Here is a 20,358-nt window from a genome sequence, read left to right on the forward strand (position 1 = left end):
TTCTCTGTTCTATTCCCTGATCTATAATTGGTCACCTATTCCACCAAAACAATATTGTCTCAATTAATGTAGGTTTATAATAAGTCTTATAGTCAGATAATATCTGTTCTCCGACTTTGCTTTTCCCTTCAGTTTTATATTGGCTGTTCTGGGGTTTTGGCCTTTCCATATACGATTTAGAATGAGTTTGTCGGCCTCTACAAAATAACTTCTTGGGATTGCATTGAATCTATAGATCAATTTGGAAAAAACTGACATTTTGACAACACTGAACGTGAACATAAATATCTTTCCGTTTATTTAGATCTTTGATTTCTCTCATCACTGTTTTTATAGTTTCCTCATATAGGTCTAATACATATTTTGTTAGATTTATACTTAAGCATTTCATTTTTTGGTGCCAGTGTAAATGGTATTGTGTTTTTAATTTCAAATTCCAAATGTTCATTGCTGGCATATTGGAAATAATTACATTTTTGTAGATTAACTTCACATCCTATAACTTTGGCACAGTTGTTCATTAGTTCTAGGAATTTTTCGTTGCTGCTTTTGACTCTTGGATTTTCTACCATATATTATTAAAAACAACAAATTACATTCCTAATAATAATAATAATAATGATAGTTAAGAGTGCATAGTGTGAGGAACCACGTGCATCCCATGGTGCCCCATCACCGTGCATTTAGTTCCACAACTCAGAATCATCAGTACTGTTACTTAGTCCCTCCTACAAATGAGGAGAGTGAAATTTAATAAAGTGTGGCAGTTTATTTACAGTTGTAAAAGATAGGGAAAACAAGACTTAAACTCGGTCCTTCTTACTGGGAAATAAATGATGATCATAGTAACAGTAACTGCCACTCAGTTAAACATATACCCAGCTGTTTATGCTCATTACGCCTTTGATCTTTGTAACTGAGTCTATCAAAACTGATACTATCGTGATGCACATTTTACAAGCGAGGTAACTGAGGCTCCTGAAATGAAATAACTTTCCCAGGATCGCACACCTATTAAGAGATGGAGTTTAAGATCCATTCTCAATGCATGTAGGTACAGTTGTGGCAGGCAAACCTGCGGTTCAGCATGACCATGTGATTGCATATGACAATGTGATCAGTAATTAACAAGGCTGAAAGGTAGGTCCAGGGTCTTAGAAACTGAAATGAATTACATTTTGATGTCAGATTTTGAAAAGGCCAAAAAAGTGTGTTCATTAACTAGATTTTTGTTTTCCTAGGTCCCTTTAAAATTTTGACATCCGTTGATTTTTAAGGAGCACTTAAAAGCCGTTTCCAACTGTCCTGTAATAGAATGCATACCTTACCTTGGTTATCATGTAAACCAGCTAGTGTCCACACTAGCTGGGTTCTGGGCTTGGCTGCAACTGATGTCAGCTGTGTTGGGAATTGAAAATGAAGGAATGTGAAAGATGGTTAGAGCTCCTCATTAGCTCAGTGTTGTAGGAAGCACATGTTGCTGCCTGTCTATTGCCTTTGGGTGTTTTCTTCCTCCATTACTAATGACTAATAAAAAAGGGAATGAGAAAGAGGAGAGAGAGAGTGCGCAAACAAGAAAGCAATCGCTGTTAGGTTTTTCTTCTACAGCAGTAATTTTCTCATTTTGCAAAGCTCATTAGAGATGGCTATATGGGAAGACTTCCAAGATACCCTAGGGGGAAAGGGAAAGAAAGGGAAGTGGAAACTTTCAAAGATGTGACCCCAGCCACACATTCACACCAGAACTAGCTATTCAGAGGTCACATGTTCAGTTTTCAAAGGGTACCTCATGGCTTGGATTAAATTAAAAAAAAAAAAAAGTTTTCCCTCTCTAACTACGACCAGAAATGATGTTATGATAAATGTATTAATGCTGTGTGGTCAGTTCAAATGTGCCTCTGAGATTTTTTCCTATCTGTTGCTTTAAGTTAGAGCTTTAAACCATCTTCTTTTTTTTTAATTTAAGTTTATATTAGAGTATAGTTGATTTCCAAAGTTGTATTAGTTTTGGGTGTACAGAAAAGTGATTCAGTTATACACACACACACACATATGTTTATTCTTTTTCAGATTATTTTACCATATAGGTTATCACAGAGTATACTGAGTAGCGTATTCCTGAGTGGGGTCCCCTGTGCTATAAAGTAGGTTCTTACTGATGATCAGTTTTACGTATAGTAGTGTCTATAGGTTAGTACCAGCCTCCCAATTTATCCCCTTTCCCACCTTTCCTCTTTGGTCACCCTAAGTTTGTTTTCCATGTTTGTGCATCTGTTTCTGTTTTGTAAGCAAGTCCATTTGTATCATTTTCTTAGATTCCATGTGTAACTGATGTCACGTGCTGTTCCTCTTTTCTCTGACTTACTCCGCTTAGCACCACCGTCTCTGTGCTCTGCTTAGTCACTCAGCGTGTCTGACTTGGCGACCCCGTGGACTGTAGCCCGCCAGGCTCCTGTGTCCATGGGATTCTCCAGGCCAGAATACTGGAGTGGGTTGCCATGCCCTTCTCCAGGGGATCTTCCCAACCCAGGGATAGAACCTAGGTCTCCCACATTGCAGGCGGGTTCTTTACCATATAAGCCACCAGGGAAGCCCAAGAATATGGACTGGGTAGCCTATCCCTTCTCCAGGGGAACTTCCCAACCCAGAAATTGAACCAGAGTCTCCTGCATTGCAGGTGAATTCTTTACCAGATGAGCTGCCACAGAAGATAATCTCTAGGTCTATTCATATGGCTGCAAAGGCATGATTTCATTCTTTTTATGGCTGAGTAATATTCCGTTGTATATATGTATTACACCTTTTTTATCCATTCATTTTTAAATGGACATTTAGATTGTTTTCATGTCTTGACTATTGTAAACAGCACTACAGTGAATATTGGGGTCCATGTATCATTTCAAATTGTGGTCTTCTTCATATATACGCCCACGAGTGGGATTGCTAGATCATATCATAGCTCTATTTTTAGTTTTTTAAGGAACCTCCATGCCATTCTCCACTGTGGCTCTACCAGTTTACGTTTCCACCAGCACTGTAGGAGGGTTCCCTTTCCTCTCCTCTCTCTCTGACATTCATTGTCTGCAGCCTTTTTGATGTTGGTCATTTTGACCAGTCAGAATGGCAACTGTATTGATGCCTTATGGTAACTTGATTTTCATTTCCCTAATAATTAGCATTGAAGCATCTTTTTATTCTTCTAATTTGGAGTCCAACCTACTGGAGGTCCAATTTCACAGTTTTTAAGATTCTTCTATATACCTAAAGCTTTGCTGGAAGCTGGAGAAGGAGAGAGAAGACATAGTCTCTGAATGTGGTAGAAATAGACACCCCACAACAATTTCAGTGTATGCTGAGGTAGGAAGAGAAGTATTCAACACACGGGGCTGGGGGCATTGTCCAGAGCATGAATAACTCTCCTAGAAGCCAGGAGTAGGGTATGTGGTTACAAAAGAATCAAACAACCAGGAAAAAAAAAATCCATGTATAAAGAAAAGACTCCCAAATTAGTGACCACCTGCCCTGCATTCTTATTATAGCTCTATCATGTGACTTGGACAAGCTGTGTATGCCGGGTGGAAAGGAGTAAAAGAGAAGAATTTGAGGTCTATTTCAGCTCTAAAATCTGCATCTTTCTTATTCGTAATCAAGGCTTTTTAAGGATGTTAAATTAAACTGTGCTGGAGCAGTGCTTTCTACAGCAGCAGTGGCTACCATTTCCTAAGAGCTGGCTAGTCTCTGGCCTTCTGCTGAGCTGTTCATACTATGGACTTTCTTAATCTTTGCAACAAGTATGTGAGGCAAAAGTGAAATGGAAGTGTTAGCCACTCAGTCGTGTCTGACTCTTTGTGACCCCACAGACTGCAGCCTGCCAGGCTCCTCTGTCCATGGAATTCTCCAGGCAAGAATATTGGAGTGGGTAGCCATCTTCTCCCCCAGGGAATCTTCCAAACCCAGGAATTGAACCCAGGTCTCCTGCATCACAGGCAATCACAGGCAGATTCTTTACCATCTGAACCACATTATTCCCATTTTTTCCGATAAACCAACAGTTGTTGTTCAGTCGCTGGGTCATGTCCGACTCTTTGTGACCCCATGCACTGCAGCATGCCAGGCTTCCCTGTCCTTCACCATCTCCCGGAGTCTGCCCACACTTATGTCTATTGAGTCGGTGATGCTATCCAACCATCTCAAGCTCTGTTACCCGCCTTCTCCTCCTGCTCTCAATCTTGCCCAGCATCAGGGTCTTTTCCAGTGAGCCTGCTCTTCATGCCAGGTGGCCGAAGTATTGGAGCTTCAACTTCAGCATCAGTCTTTCCAGTGAATATCCAGGATTGATTTCCTTTTTCTTATAAAAATGATATTCCCGGTTTTCTGATAAGCAAACAGTGGCCGAGAAAAATTCAGCGTTCTGTGCAACCAGAGCCACACAGGGGACTGGGGCTGGAACCCAGATACAAATTCAGGTGTGTCTGGTTGCAAAGACTGCTTCAGGAAAGGTAAGAAAGAAGACCGACAGTGTCCACGGGATCGGGGCTTCTCCTCTTGGGAACTTCCTCTTAGCCCTTCATGCTGGAGCTGTTCAGACACATCTGTGTTAGTTGAGGAAGTGGCCTCAGGGCTGAAAAGGCCCTCAGAGATGGGAAGTGACTTGCCACACAGCACGTTAATGGTGCAGCTTAACAGAACTGGTCTCATCCAGGGCAGGAGTGAGCAGGCATGAGGAACAATTAAAACACACGCTAGCATTTAGGGAGACTCAATTGCCTCAGCCCTTGGAGTCATTTAGCAAGTGCTTTTGTATTTCTGTTCTATGACTGCTATTCTGCTAGACCCTTGAGACAGACATGAATAGGGCCTTTCCACATGGGGTGGAAAGGCCCTAAGCACCAGAATATAAAGATCCTATTGGACTTGAAATATCTTTTTTTTTTTTTAACTTTTTCAAAAATTTTATAAAAACTTCAAAACATCAACAGAGTTGAAAGAATTTTACAACAAATGCTCATATATATCTACCATTAAATTCGGTCATTAATATTTATATATGTGTATATATATATATATATATATATATATATATATATATATATAAAACTACATATTTATCCTTCTGTCTATCCATCTTATTTTTTTACGTAATTCAAAGTAAATTTTAGACATTAGCACGTTTCTCCCCAAATACTTCAGCATGCATGTATAACTAGAATTCAGTATTTTGCTCATAGAAATATTTGTAAAGGTATAGGGATATTGGCTTCTGACCTTGACTGTGATAAAATTAGCAGCTAGACCCACCCCCTGGGAGAGGAGGGGGGGTCACGGGTACCTGCAGCCCAGGGCCTGGAGAGAGAGATCTAGGCTAAGTGGTACCCCTCTATCATCCGGGCAGCTGTTTGCTCGGGCCAGGGGATTCTGCACCCAGACCCTGCACCTCTGTGTAAGGAGGCAGGGGTGGGCTTGGATCTCATTTGGCTGCACCCGCACCTCTGTGTGATCTGGGGTAAGACTGATTTCCCTCTTCAGATCTCACTTGTAGCATCTGAAAAACAGATAATGGTCGCACTTGCTTGGGAAAATGCAGAGGTTGGACCTAGTGATGGCGAACGTTCCCCACCCCTAGCTCTGAAATGTTATGCCCGGCTATCGGGACTTTGATTCCAGCTCTTGAGAACCAGAGGGACCGTTCAGGAAGATGCCGCAGAGGCCTGATGACAGCAACTCGGCTTGTCCCCCGTGTTGTGACAGGATGAGGAGTCCCGGTGCTGACACACACAGGCGAGGAGATGGAGGGCGAAATGGCTGAGGAGAAGATAATGTTTCTCTAGCCTGCAATTTCTTTCAATTTCAGGGATCGCAATTACTAGGGCAGGAGTTAGTAACATCCATGCCTGGAATGCTAAAGTGAGTTTGGTGCCACTCGCGGAAGCGGTTTTGCATTTAAAGAGGGGAGACTTAGGCAGTGTGAGACCCAGGCTTCACATTCCGTGTGTGTGTGTGTGAGTGTGTGTATGTGCGTGTGAATTATCGTTGTTATTTAGTCACTGTGTTGTGCCTGACTCTCTTGTGGCCCTACGGACTTGTAGCCTGCCAGCCTCCTCTGTCCGTAGGATTTCCCAGGCAAGAATGCTGGAGTTCGCCATTTCCTTTAACAGGGGATCTTTCCAACTCAGGGATCGAGCCCGCATATTCTGCACGGGCAGTGGATTCTTTACCACTGAGCCTCCAGGGAAGCCCGTGTGTGTGAACACACACCTGTATGTGACTGCGGGTGGAGCAGGAGTGAGAAAGACAGGTGTGAGCACGCTCAGAGAAGAGGGCGGTTGCGGGGAGGGGAGGTGACAGTCCTGATTTAATTTTATGCGACCCTAGGAAAATGACCTCGCTTCTTGGCACCCCAGTTTCCTCACTTTTATCATTGAGGTGATGATACTGAAGTTGCAAGGTTATTGAAGGGTGTTCTAGTTTGTTCAGGCTGCTATAACAAAACACTGTAGGCTGGGGGGCCTGAAGAGCAGACATTTATTTCTCACCATTCTGGAGGCTGGGGTGTCCAAGCTCGAGGCACTCACAGATTTGGTGCCTGGTGAAATCTCACTCTCTGGCTTACAGATGGCACTCTCTCCCCATGTCCTCACATGGCAGGAGGGACAAGTAGTTCTCTGAGGCCTCTTTTATAAAGACACACATTCCATTCATCAGGGCTCCGCCTTCCCAGAGGCCCCACCTTCACATACCATCACCCTGGGTTTAGGTTTCAGCATGTGAATTTGGAAGAGGTGGCTGAGGCGCTGATCCAGGCCTCACAGGAGGCGGATTGCAGTACCACCGCTGAATGCATTCCCCCACTTCCCCCCCGCCCCCGCCCCGTTCCCATTCCATTCAACTAGGAGGCGTACATTTGTTCACTAAATACGCACTTATTAAGCCCCTAATTTGTGCTTCAGCTACTGTGTCAAGGCTGGATCCATAGAAATGAATAAAACAGATGGGGTCCTGGTCCTATAGTGTTCCTGGTCCAGTGAGAGAGACAGAAAGTGACCAGGACCAAAAGTCCAGTGTGAAAATGCTAGGATAGGGGAAGGATGGGAGCTGTGGAAACTCAGGGAAGGGGCACTGATCCCCCAGATGAACAGAGAGACACCAGCAAAGTCCTGGGTGGGGGCACAAAACTGGAGGGTGGTAGGCAGAAAAATGGCCCCAGGGATGTCCATGTTTTAATCCCTAGAATAAATTATCTTAAGTGGAACAGGGAGATTAAGGGTGCAAGTAGAAATAAGATGGCTAATAGTTGATCTTGAAGTAAAGGGATTATCCCATATTATCTAGGCGGGCCCCATGTAATCTCAAGGGCCCTTAAAGTGGAAGACAGAGGCCAGAGAGGAACTCAGAGCCTTGTGATGCCAGAAGGATTTGACTTGCCTTGACTAGCTTTGAAGATGGAGCCAAGGAATGGGGGTGTTCTCAAAAAGCTGGAAAAGGCAAAGAGATGGATCCTCATCTAGAACCTTCAGAAAGTGTGTGTGCGATTGGCTGACACCTCGATTTTAGCCTGGAAATCCCTGTCAGGCAGCTGACTTACAGAAGCATAAGATAATAAGTTGATGTCATTTTAAGCCATGAGGGTTGCCGTGATTCGTCGTGACAGCAACAGAACACCAGTACATGGAGCCAATGGTATCCTGGAGTTAGAACTGACCTTTGAGCCAGTCCTTCTGGCCACGGGATGGTAAACACATTGGAGGGACAAGGCTGGATACTGAGAGCTCAGTTATCAGACTGCAGTGATAAGTCCTGGGAGAGCGGGTGGTGGCCGAAACCAGAACAGACAGCTGGTGTATGCTGTCTCCACCAGACTCCGGAATGAGAGGGGGATCTGCCAAATAGATCCTGAAGCCAAGACCTACCAGGCTTGGGATGGAGACAGGCGTGCAGGGCACGGCCATCCGTGGCGGCGCTGTCCAGCCTGTCCCGTTACACTTCTTCCACCCCCACCACGGGCAGCGATGATGGCGACCAGCAGGTTCTACCTCCTGAGGCTCCCCCAGACCGGTACTCTTCCCTGTATTCTGCCATCCAACTCCTCCATCACGTCTTGGCTGGGTTGCTGCAAAATTCAAACTGGCTCTCCCCTGCCCCTGCCTTGCCCCTTTCCCAGCCCATCCTCCACCCTGCATCTGGGCAGTGATTCTAAAGCTCCAGCTGGATGGCATCACTCTCTTGCTTCAAACCTATAATGGGTCTCCTTGCCCTGAGAATAACCACATTCTTCAGCATCACATACTGCATGTGCACGCACGCACCCACACACCTTTGGGCTTGACAATGCTGTCACTTGCTCCTGGGCCCCACGACCACCTCCCTTCCTCACTCTCTCCCTGGATAACCCCTCCCTGGGTTTCTGAACCTCCTCTATGAATCTTAAACTATTACATTTTAACCTGTACCTGTGTCTTTAACTAGTTAAGGGTTCAAACTTTTTTTTTTTCACTACAACTCAGTTATGCAGAACACTGTAGTCTTCTTTATTTTTTACAGTTGACCTAATCTTTCCCTCAAGTTTTGTTTCCACTGATAACAACAACAACAACAAAAAAGGAGTCAACCTGCCAATTAAGGATACAGAACATACTCTTTAAGATAAGTGTCTGGTCTATTCAGAGTTTAACACCTCACTAGCCAGCCTTGTCTTTCCCTTGCCAGGCAGTCTCCCCAGCTTCCACTTGACCTGAAGGTACAGACAAGCCTGAAGGTGGGAGCATGACATCAGTACAGATGTGGTCTGATCCTTGCTGGCATTTACCGAATGATGATTTCCTGTTTGAGCTTGGTTCTCAGCCCTTGCGCTGGCATCCATGGTGATACATGGATGGTCTGAGACATTTCTTTTGAGAGGAGCTACATGTTGGAATCCACTGCCAAGTCCAAAGTCATGAAGTCCCCACTCACTATCGGACCCTTGTTCTAATCTCAGGTCTCCTTTCCCATCCTGCTTCCACCGGAGGAGGGGGGTTGTACCAGAAAGTCTTGTCTTATTCTCTCTACCCTGTGGGTACAAGACTTTGTGGGTGGGGAGCTGACTTCTCCTGGTCCTTGCCCACCTCCTGCTAGCCATGGGACCTCCTGTCGGCTTGTCAAATAAAGGGGCTCACAAGCCCCCCCAAGACTATATTCAGATCTGGGGGCGCAAACCCTGTTGCTGCTGTTCACCCCCATCCCCGTTGGTTTCTCCCAAACTCTTGTTGGTATTTAAACATGTGTTGGAACTGCCCTTGAGGCTGCGGTGAGTAAGGAGGGGTGTGGACTCCCAAAAAGCCCCGAAATAGGGTCAGTGACTCTTAGGCCTGAACTCTTGGCCTCTCGGCCTTGGTCTTCTGTCCTCCACAATGCCTCCCCAGGCTAGTGGCAGAAAAAGGGTTTTCACCTTCCTTTCTCTGTCCTCTGGGAACTCCGCTGAGGTCATAGCCTGTACCAACTGCATGTTAAAATAAGATATTATGATCTGGGTCAGTCAGGCCTGCCTTTGATATAGAAGGGACCTTCACTCCCAGCACAGGCTGGCTTTCGAAACTGTTGTCTAGCTCAAGACAGTACAAAGTCAGCTTTGAGGTCTGACTCAAAACTGAGGGATGGCTCTCTTTCTTTTCTAGAAGGCATCCCCTCTTCTATCGAAGGAGCGGATGTCTTTGATTTAGCAGGTGGGCTGCCATAGACCAATATGGTTTATAGGGAATGAAAAGGTCTTCATTTTTAACATTTTCAATGCTATCATTCAGCTTGCACACATATACACACGTATGTAGGAAGCGTTTGTACATGTGTCTCACACTAGACTGTGAGCACCTTGAGGATGGAGAGCATCTGGTTTTTCTTTGTTTTCCCGATGCCTGGCACATAATAGTGAACATGTGTTGAATAAATGAATGAAAAGTTGAACGAAAGAATGACTCGGTTTGGAACACTGAAACAGAACACTTGCCTGAAGACTCCTAATTAAGAAGCAAATCACATGAGAACAGTTTCTGTCTCCCAGAAGGGCAGAACTTGGGATGGGCATGAACAAGTGTGAGCATCAGTTTAATCAACATGAGACCCTATGCTTCTGGCACCTACAGAATGGCTGCAAGATGTGGTCCAATGCCTCTCAGTCTGAGGTCCAGAGAAACAAATAGTAGGCACCAGTCACCCACCCCTCCCAGTTCCAGAGGTAGGGAGGAGCTTTCCCCAACCACCCAGCCAGGCAGTGATCAAGCCACGAGGAGGACAGGCCCCCAACTCCTTGATCCCAGAAGAAACCACATCTCAGCCAGTCATCTCACTTGGCAAAAAGATGCAGTTTAGCTGGAGGTAAGTTACAGGTCCCGGTTTAAACCAGGGGAGATGCCCTCCTGAGTATTGGGAGTTTGGGGGCACCCTTTTTGGGCGTGCTCTTGGGTGGGCAGCCTCAGAGTGCCAGGGAGAGTGGCCCCTCCCTGCGAACTCAGCAGCATGCAGGCCAAGATTCCTGTCTTCTCTCCATAAGAAAAGGCTGCAGACAGTGCTGGCTGGCTCTGGGATGATTTACTTCCCTGAAATACCTCAATTTAAATGCTAATTTCCTCGGAACTGAGGGGTGATCGGCTCTTGCACGCTGGTCGCTGTGTATTAATGTATCCAAAATGCTTATACATATTCTTAGATGGGGACGGGCAAGAAGGGAAACCTTGGGAGGGGTTGGGGAGGACGGCCAGGGAGCCCAGCTCCCTCTTGCTTGGCATTCCTATCAGCATGGAGCAAGGCTGATGAGAGGAAAGCTACAGGAGGCGCGTGCTCTGGGGGCATGCTGCCCAGGTTTGTGTGGCTCCCAGGTGGTGTGCCGGTGGCATGGGGACTGAAGAGGCCGCCTTCCCCTCGGCACGCAGTTGAACAGATGCTTAGGGGGGAGCTTGGGCTGTGAGCAGGCACTGTGCTGGGCTCTCCGAGGCTCTCAAAGAAATCCAGAATCTGGTGTGGAATTCAGGAAAAGAGACTGGCATTAAAGATAACTCAGGGAGAACTCCCTGGTGGTCTAGTATTCGGGATTCTGAGCTTTCACTGCCGAGGGCCTGGGTTCAATCCCTGGTTAGGGAATTAAGATCCAGCAAGCCAAGTGGAATGGCCAAAAACAACAACAACTCTATGTGAATCCTCCTCCTCACCCCTCGAAGTTGAACTCATCGCTCCTGTTTTGCAGATGAAGTTACCAAAGCTCATCAAATGAAAGTTCCTTCTTCAGGGGATCTTTTGGACCCAGGAATTGAACCCGTGTCTTCTGCTTAGCAGGCAGATTCTTTACTACTAAGTCTCTAGGGAAGCCCCCGGCCCTAGAGAGGCAACAGTAGATGGGATGGCCCTCATGGAGCCCACAGTCTAGTGGGAAGAGTAGCTATCCAGCCAGGTCCCCACGCATATCTCTGGATTAGGAACCGTCAAAGTCCTCATGGATGAAAAGAGCAAGATTCTTTTTTCTTTCTTTTCCCCTCAGGCTTCATAATTAGCTTTTTATTTTTTTTGTAGTCATCAGATTAATTTTTTTTTAACACCATAAACACTTGTCTTGTATTAACAATGTTGTGATAGTTTCAGATGGATAGCAAAGGGACTCATTCATATATATATATGTATATATATATATATTCATATATACATATATATATATATATATATGTACATGTATCCATTGTCCCCCAAGCCCCCCTCCCATCCAGGCTGGCACATAACATTGAGCAGAATTCCAGGTGTTATAGAATAGTCTTGTTGGTTATCCATTTTAAATATTACAGTGTATACATGACCTTCCCAAAGTCCCTAACTATCCCTTCCCCCCAGCAACCATAAGATCATTTTCTAAGTCTGTGAGTAAAGAGCAAGATTTTATAAGAGGGTGTAACAGGGGAAGTGACCCAGGGAAGGTCTCTCCAGGGCACAGGATTAATGTGGGGTCTGAGTGACAAGTAGGAGTTGGCCTGGTTCAGGGGTGGGGGAGGGGTAAGAGCTTTCCAGGGAGAAGGCAAATCCCGAGTGGATCCTTTGCAGGAAGTGAGTATGCCCCATAAGAGGAACATCAGGCCAGTGGGTGCAGCCTGGCAGTGGGCAGACGGTAGTGCTTCATGAAACCAAGCAGAAGGAAGAGGCAGGGCCTAGGTGGTGGAGGCCTTTTCACACAGTGCCTGCATTCTGCTGCAGGCACCTCTGCTGATTACCCCTGCTGAACCCCTAGGGTTCACCACAGTCTCTGGAACATGGGGAACCCCAATACAAGTTTGTGGGATAAAAGAGACCTCCCGCTCCCAGAATTCTCCTGAGACCCAGGGGCCCAGGATGTGCTGTTTTAAACATCTGATGAGTTGTTTCCATCTAATATCAGTTGAGATGGAACTATTTTCATGGATATTTGGGGGGGGGGGAGGTTTGTACAAAGAAACAGTACCCCTGTTGCTATTTGAGACACATACCTTTATGCACACACACACACACACACACACACACACGGCTACATCCCTGGGCTCAGAAGCACGCCTGTCTCTACCCTGCTCTCAGGTTACTCTGGATCAAGAAGCACGTGGTCTGGACTGATCCCTTGAATGTGTGCTTCCTGAGTACCAGATGCTAAGCTAGGAGTCCTCTTGCCACTTCCTGATGGTGGACCTCAGGTGGACAAGTTCCTAAACCTCTCCGAGTATCCATCTCTTCATGTGCAAAATGGGAATAATAAGAGTAGTTATATGACGCACACATGTATCTTGGCACACTACCAAGCTCATCGCAGATGATCCACAAATAGGATCAATACACAAATAGTACTTACTCTTCTTCCTATCTTCCTTTTATTAGGATTCAGTAGTTGCCTGATAGCTTTTACTACACACGTACCCACCCATACCCAAGCTCTGAGAATCTGGATTTGTTTTCGGGCCAACTGAGTTTAGGCAAGCACCCTGCTGCCCTCCCTTCCCCAGGCGGGTGGATTCTGAAGCTGCCCTCTGGGCTCTGTCTGAGGTTCCCAGCCCAGGGGAGCATCCCCAGCTCCACTCCCTGCGTGTCCTGTTTTGCCTCCCGGGAGAGCTGATGGATGCGAAGGCCCCGGGCGCCCTCTGCTGGCAGAGGCCATGCAGGACTTGTGGCCATTGCCCAGGCAGACGCCAAGGGGCGCAGCCCGGAGGGACCACCCAGGCCCTTGGTCTCGGCTGCTGCTGCCTTTTTGCTCCCTGACCCGCCCCCACCCCCTTCTCCCTGCTCTTTGCACTAGCTTGAGAACTCCCATCTTTCCATGGTCTCCCTCTTTGCCATGCTTTTCCTCGAGGCCCTTCCTATGGCCTGGAAGCTCGGGGAGACCGCTTCCCTCCAGGAAGAGAGTATGAGCCGGCCCCCTGCCATCCGGAGGCCGGCCCTGTGCTGCCGCGCGCTGAGGTCAGATCTGCCCGCAGAGTCAAGCCCGGCTAAAGAGAAGGCGGGAGGGTTAGAGGAGAGGACCGTGGCGCTGGCGAGGGGTCACTGTCCTCCTCCCCTGCAATTGGAAAATCAAAGCTGGAGAAGCTGTGAGGTGGTGATGCTAGATGGTAAAGCGAAAAGTGATAAGCTTGCCTTCAGCTCCGTCTTTCCAAAGGTACTTGACGTGTCAGTCCAGGGAAGTCAGTTCACATCTCAGAGCCTGTATGGGGCAGGGGCGGGGGGTGGGGGCGGTGTGATCATGCCGTCTCATGGTGTTGGATGAGGGTCCTGAGGCCACCTGCAGAGAGGGGCGCTGGTGTGTAAGTCGCAATGAGAAACAGACCCCTTCTTTCGGCGTCAGCCTGTCTGGGCTCAGCACACCGCGGGATGCTCCGGCTCTTCCAGCCTCGAGAGCCTGTGACGCTCGTGGACAGCATCTTCAGCGCCCCGCACCTGTACAGTAATGTAGGGTGTGGGTTCTGGGGTCGGACCGCCTGAGATCTCCCTTCCCAGCTGTGGTTTTAAGCAGTTACGTAACTGCTTTGAGCTTCAGCTTGTCCACCTCTGAGCTGGGGTTGGGGATGGGCAGAGTCTTGATGGCACCTAATCCATGTGGTTGGGTGAGAGCTCGTGTAAAGTACATGGAACATTGCCTGCTGCCTAGGAGGTGCTCAGCCAACAGCTATTGCCTTCATCCTTATTGCTGTGATTTCATTAAGGCAGGATGAAGCACTCTCAGGGTCCCTAATTGACAGATGAGAAAACCGAGGTTAGGGTGCTTTGCTCCAGATTACCCAGCAAGGATGCAGTGTTGACACAGCAGGATGCCAGTCTTCGGAGCCTTGTGCCCTTGTGAAACAAGTGTTTGGGTCTCGCGGGGAAGGAAGAGACCTTGGGTCTCATGTGCAGAAGCCTCCAGGCCTCCAGAATCCCCAGTAACCAACCCCACTGACTGTTCTGCATGGCTGGTGTACTGTCTCCCCGACACGGCTAGGAAGATCTCAAGGGCCAGGGGAGAATCCAGTCTGTCTCTGGGTCCCTGAGTACTCGGCTCAGGGCTCTACTCAGCACATGTTTGTTGAATGACTAGGGCAGGGGGACACCCTCCACCTCATTATGTCCCTAAGGGAAGCTCCGTAAACCAGAAGCCACCACATGAAGGGCACAGGAGGAAGCTTTGTTGCATGCTACTTGGGGGCACTTCCGTGGCCCCTGGCAGGCTCTCTTTTTATATTCACGGGGCTGTTCCACATACCCAAGTGTGCAGACAAATCAAAGGCCAGCCACCAACACCTGGGCAGAATCCATGATCACAGGCACACATGTAGATGAACATGGGCACACGCATGATGCCCAGAATAGCATGCTTACATGTACAAGCTTGGACCCAGAAACTGAGCATCACGCACACACATGCCTGGTCAGCAGTCCCAGGCCCAGCCACTTACCTCCCCAGGTGTGCGGTCAGACAGACCTGGTTCCAACCCCAACCTGACTCCCTCTTAATGCTGAACCTCATTTTTTGTGTGTGTAAAATGAAGATAATGATGACTGCCTTGTGGGTTGTTGCGAAGATTAAATGATTAAATGGATGTGAAGTGCTTAGCCAGGTCCTAGCAAAGTATAGAAGCTTAGTCACTAATTGTCAGAGACGATGATGACAAAGATGCTGGTGATGTTGAAGGTGGAGATAATGTGTCCACCCCTGGAATCCGACCTGCTCAGGGATCAGACATGGAGAACGTGTTCTTTAAATGAATGAATAGGGGACACGTTTCACAGGTGCCTGGGGTGCAGTACCTGGGGACGTGGAGCACAGACGGGAAGGTGACCCAAGCCACACAGCGCTTGCACATTTCCTTTTGAACTGCCCGAGATCCAGGCTTGAAAGGCATTGCTTTGGCCTCACGGATTTTTGCTTGCCTCTCTCTGGTTTTCATTTCAAGGCTGTCCATTCCAGGTGGCAAAATGAAGTGATAAACATCCCCTCCCTTTGTTCTTCGCCTTCCCCCCTCCTCCTCTCCAGCTTGTGGTCAGTGTCTCTAACTCTGAGGATTTATGAATAAAAAGGGACCTCAGAACTCAGGTTTGAACGTGAAAATGCCCTGGATTCTGTCCATGACAAGTGTCTGTCAAGTTTCCCTTGCATGCCCCCAGGTATGGCAAGCTCACCACCTCTCAGTGACAGGCTGTTTCAACTTCAGGCACATCTATTTAGAAGATTGAAGCATGTCTTCCTGCAATGCATAGTCACCCTGTTCCCCCGCACCTTAAGGCTACCTTTGTTCAGGGTTCAGTGGCCTGAGTTCACCCTGAGGTCTGTCTTCTGTTCGCTGGGGTGGTCTTGCAGGGAAGGGACAGAGGCACCTGGGGAAGTTGGGACAGAGCGGCCACTGGCCTAGGAATGGGGAGATCTGGTCTTGCGTCTGAGCCATGGGATCTCCGTGACAGTTTCACACCCCTTCTCCAGGCTTCAGTTTGCCCGTCTCTGAGAGGAGAAGTCCGATCTGAAAGCTATCTTGGGATCCTTTCACTTGAGCACGCAGACACTGCTTCTCTCCAGCTCTCACCCCCTCTTTGCTCAAGCACTCCACGCTATCCCCAGTTCCCTCTCGTGCTGGCTCACCATCATCACTGCTTATGTAAGGGGACGTTTCACAGCCAAATATACAGTTTATGGAACATCAGACTGCGTCCCGAGCACCTGACAGCTTTATCCCGTTAAATGTTTCAAACTACCCTGAGATCTCACTTTTATAGACAAGGAGACCGAGGTTCCGAGTGGACCAGCAGCTTGCTCTCAAGATCGTGCATCCAGTCAGAGGTGGGCTGGGATTCAAGCCCCAGCCTGCTGGATTCTAGAAGCTGTCATCAGCACTCTGTTCTCGGGGCTGGGATTCAGGGAGCCAGAGGACTGCATCCCAGCAAGCCCGTCCACCCCCCAACTCACCAGTCTCTCCTGGCTTCCTGCTCTCCTGCCCCACAGCCGCCCCTCGCTGCCCACTCCCCCCGCCCCCCAAGGCCTCCAGCCTCTGCTTCCTCAACCTGGCAGTCTCTCTGCTCCTCTCCACAGGGAGAACAACTTCATCAAGGACTTCCCGCAGCTGGCCGACGGGCTGCTGGTGATCCCGCTGCCAGTGGAGGAGCAGTGCCGGGGGGTCCTGTCCGAGCCCCTCCCGGACCTGCAGCTGCTCACTGGTAAGACACGCAGATCCTGGATTCCTGCCCTCCGCCCCACCCCCAGCCTTCCCCCTACCACACCCTGGTCTCCAGGATCAGCCGCTCAGCACGTCCAGGATGGGCCCCGCCACGCCTCTGTGCTAGCGAGGGATGGAAGTAAAAGGGGCCTGCTGTTTCTAGGGCTCTTAGGGGCAGCAAGGAACTGGGGGCTTCCCTGAGACTCCAGACTCTGAGCCAAGGCCAGATTTACCCTCTCATCAAACTTCAGTAGGCAGCGCGGTGTTATTAACCACAGTCACCAGGCTGCACGCAGGATCAGCAAACACATCCATCCCCAGAACTGAACCTCTGGACCCTTCGGCCAGCATCTGCTCATCACCCCACCCGCCACCAACCATCCTATTCTCTGCTTTAATGAGTTCAAAGGTTTTAGATACCACACAGAAGTGAGATCATGCAGTGCATTTTTTTTTAATTTATTTATTTTTAACAGAAAGATAATTGCTTTACAATATTGCTTTGCTTTCTGCCACACATCAGCATGAATAAGCCACAGGTATACATATGTCCCCTCCTTCTTGAACCTCCCTCCTACCGCCCACCCCTTCCCACCTCTCTTAGCCATACCATGGAGCCCACTGGAGTCGTGTCTAATGAGATGGATGAACCTGGAGCCTATGATACAGAGTGAAGTATGCCAGAAAGAGAAAAACAAATCCTATGTGTTAACACATATGCATGGAATCTAGAAACATGCAGTTCATGTTTAAGTCATTCTAAAATAAAGTAAGTGGACCTTCCCCACCCCCACCCCAACCAGGAGCCTCTTCACTTACGGCGCATCAGTTATGCAGCTTGTTTTTGAACGTGGGCACTGAGCCGTGCAGTAGGGTGGTATTATTTTTCTCCTTTTGTAGCTGAGGCGTCCAGGCTCAGACAGGTGAAGGGAGCAGCTGAAGGTCACACAGCAGGTCTGCCCGAACCAGGACTGGGTGCTGTGGCTCCAGCTCTTCTGACCTTTTCACTCCCCTCTGCTGCTCCCTGCAGCCCCCGCCACCCACAACCTCTGTCTCTCCCCTCCGAGGAAGCAATCTTCGGCAGGCTGTCCTGAAGCTTGTATTTTCCATCCCATGGCAGGATGCCCTCTGCTCCTCCTCATCTGCTCCCAGTTCCTCTCTTGCCCTTTTATGGGGGACTTTTCCAAGTTGTAAGGGCCCTGACTCTGCCTCTGTGATAGAACCTTGTGGTTCTGCATTAGTGGTACAGACTCTTAGGGTTATTTGTTTTGATTTGGGGTTCCTTAATAAAGGGACCATTACATTTTAAGAGTTACTTGTTTTTGTTGTTCATCAGAAAAAAAACACCTCTCCCCATCCCAGGGCTTCATGTCACTCCTAATCCTTGGGTGGGAATCTAGGTAAGATGGGGGTCAGGAGTTGAGTAGGACCAAGGATGGTTTGTGGTCAGGAATGAGAGGCAAGAGAGTGAGTCAGTAAACAGGTATTTGTTGACAGCCTGCTATACATCAGGCTCTGTTTTGGAGTATTGGAACCTCTGTACTCCAGGCTGCGCAGGAGTAGGAATAATGTAGACCATGGCCTTGACCTCAAGCAACTGACATTTCACTGAAAGAGCTTATATTCCAGGTGGAATCCAGTATGGACCAGGAATGGGGCAAGCATAGGATGGAATGATGATTACTTACAGGGGAGGCTTCGGGAGGGGATGAGGGGCAGACAAGCTGGTCTTGTAAATGTTTTGATCAGTGAAAGAGGCAGTAGGTTTGGGACTTTTGTTTTTGTTTATTTGATGTTGTTGTTGTTGCTTTTGTGTTTCGTTTTGGTTTTTTCTTTTGGTGCTTAGTCGCTCAGTCGTGTCCGACTCTTCGCAACCCCATGGACTGTAGCCCACCAGGCTCCTCCGTCCATGGGGGATTGTCCAGGCAAGAATGCTAGATTGGGTTGCCATGCCCTCCTCCAGGGGATCTTCCCAACCCAGGGATCGAACCCAGGTCTCCCATACTGCAGGCAGATTCTTTACCATCTAAGCCACCAGGGAAGCCCTTTGGACACTGTCAGTTCAGTTCAGCTCAGTTCAGTCACTCAGTCATGTCCGGCTCTTTGCGACCCCATGAATCGCAGCACGCCAGGCATCCCTGTCCATCACCAACTCCCGGAGTTTACTCAAACTCGCTACCACCGAGTAAATGAGCTGCATCAACAACCTGCACTGAAATGTTTGCCTTGTTCCCTTGGGGATGGCCCTGGTTGCCAATACCCCCTCCCAGTCTGCTCCAAATTAGGACGGGCAATCATAGATGGGGCAGGGACTTCCCTGATGGTCCAGCGGTCCTGCACTTCCACTTCGGGGGGCAAGGGTGTAATCCCTGGTCGGGGAACTAAGATCCTGTATGCGGAGGCACAGCCAGAAAGGTAATAATAATTAGATGAAACAAGATTAAACATTTAGAAAAAAGTAATAGTAGATGGGGCGGAGGCTGCCTGGGGCTGGCGTCCGGGCTTCCCGTGCAGGCTGTTTCCTTCACCCTGACTGAAGCACGGCCCTGTCCTCCTCTCCACCCTCTCTCCTCCTCTCCCCAGTGTCTGCTAAGGACGGGCAGGGCAGGCAGAGCAGATAAACAGAGAGGACGTATTTCTAGCAAAACAACCTCGCTCCAGTGGACTTATCTTTGGGGATCATGAATATTTTACTTTAAAATGAAAGCCTCTAAAAAATTACATTATTTCTGAAAAGGCTAGGGAGGGGAAAAAAAGAAGTTGACAGTAATGGACAACTTTAATACTGCAGTAATGTCCAGGAAGAAATCATTTGTTCCATGAGATCCTCATTTTAATCTTGGTATCAAATACCTCTTTAAGTGCCTCCGCACCAGGGGACAAGAGAAAAGGATAGAAAATGTGCCTGCCATTTGCCGAGGATACATAACAACAAAAATAATAACTGCTGATGTGACTAGCATTTCTTTTTCATGTCTTTTTTTTTTTTTTTTTATCCTGATTACAAAAAAGGGAGTCTACAGTGCTTAGAGTAGAAAATTTAGAAAATGGAGATGAATATAAATCAGAAAACCGGAATCTTTTACGCATCCACTTGCTAACCAAGTTAACCACTTGTTAACATTTTGTTGTGTTATTTTTTTTTCTTTATTTATGTTTTGTGTATACTTGGGTTTCAAAAAACATATTCGATGAAACTTGAGTGTCATTGGGCCCTAGAAATGGGGCTCCTCGGCCAAAGACATTTGCAAAACGCTGCACGCAGTCTTCCTGTACCTTTAAAATGTATATTAATTTATTCAAGGAGCTGAGAAATTATACAGTGTTTTTTTAAAATCTTGTTTAACTTTGTTTAGCCAGTGTTTCTCGATCTTTTTTAAAATGGGAAGCTTTTATGTGTGCACACAGGTATTTTATGAGACATCAAAGGACGTCTCATGTTTCCCTGTTAGGAAATAGTCTGTGCAGGGTGGGCGGACATAAAAGGTCAGCTAGTGAATGTGCGGGGCTTTGCACGGGGTCTCTGTCACAAGTGCTTAGCTGTGCTGTCTTTGTACAGAAGTAGCCTCAGGCCGTAGGTGATGCAAGGGCCCCCAGTCCACATGCCGGACATTTCGAGGTGATCAAAAGACTCCCACTGCTCTTAGTTTATTTGAGTCTCACAACACGCCTACGAAATAAGGTCAGCCTAGGTAGCCATGGGATCCGAAGG

General features: G+C 47.8%; 1 protein-coding gene across 3 annotated transcripts in view; it reads left to right on the forward strand.

Moving 5' to 3' along the window:
• ASTN2 (astrotactin 2) overlaps nucleotides 1–20,358 on the forward strand; it is a 988,998-nt gene that overhangs the window by 705,474 nt on the left and 263,166 nt on the right. For all 3 annotated transcript variants that reach the window (XM_061163301.1, XM_061163302.1, XM_061163303.1), the window contains one exon: nucleotides 16,523–16,647. In XM_061163301.1, coding sequence (XP_061019284.1) covers nucleotides 16,523–16,647 — 125 coding nt within the window. The remainder of the gene's footprint in view (nucleotides 1–16,522; nucleotides 16,648–20,358) is intronic.

The sequence above is a fragment of the Dama dama genome, chromosome 16 (assembly GCF_033118175.1).
Source record: "Dama dama isolate Ldn47 chromosome 16, ASM3311817v1, whole genome shotgun sequence".
In the NCBI taxonomy this organism is placed as follows: domain Eukaryota; kingdom Metazoa; phylum Chordata; class Mammalia; order Artiodactyla; family Cervidae; genus Dama; species Dama dama.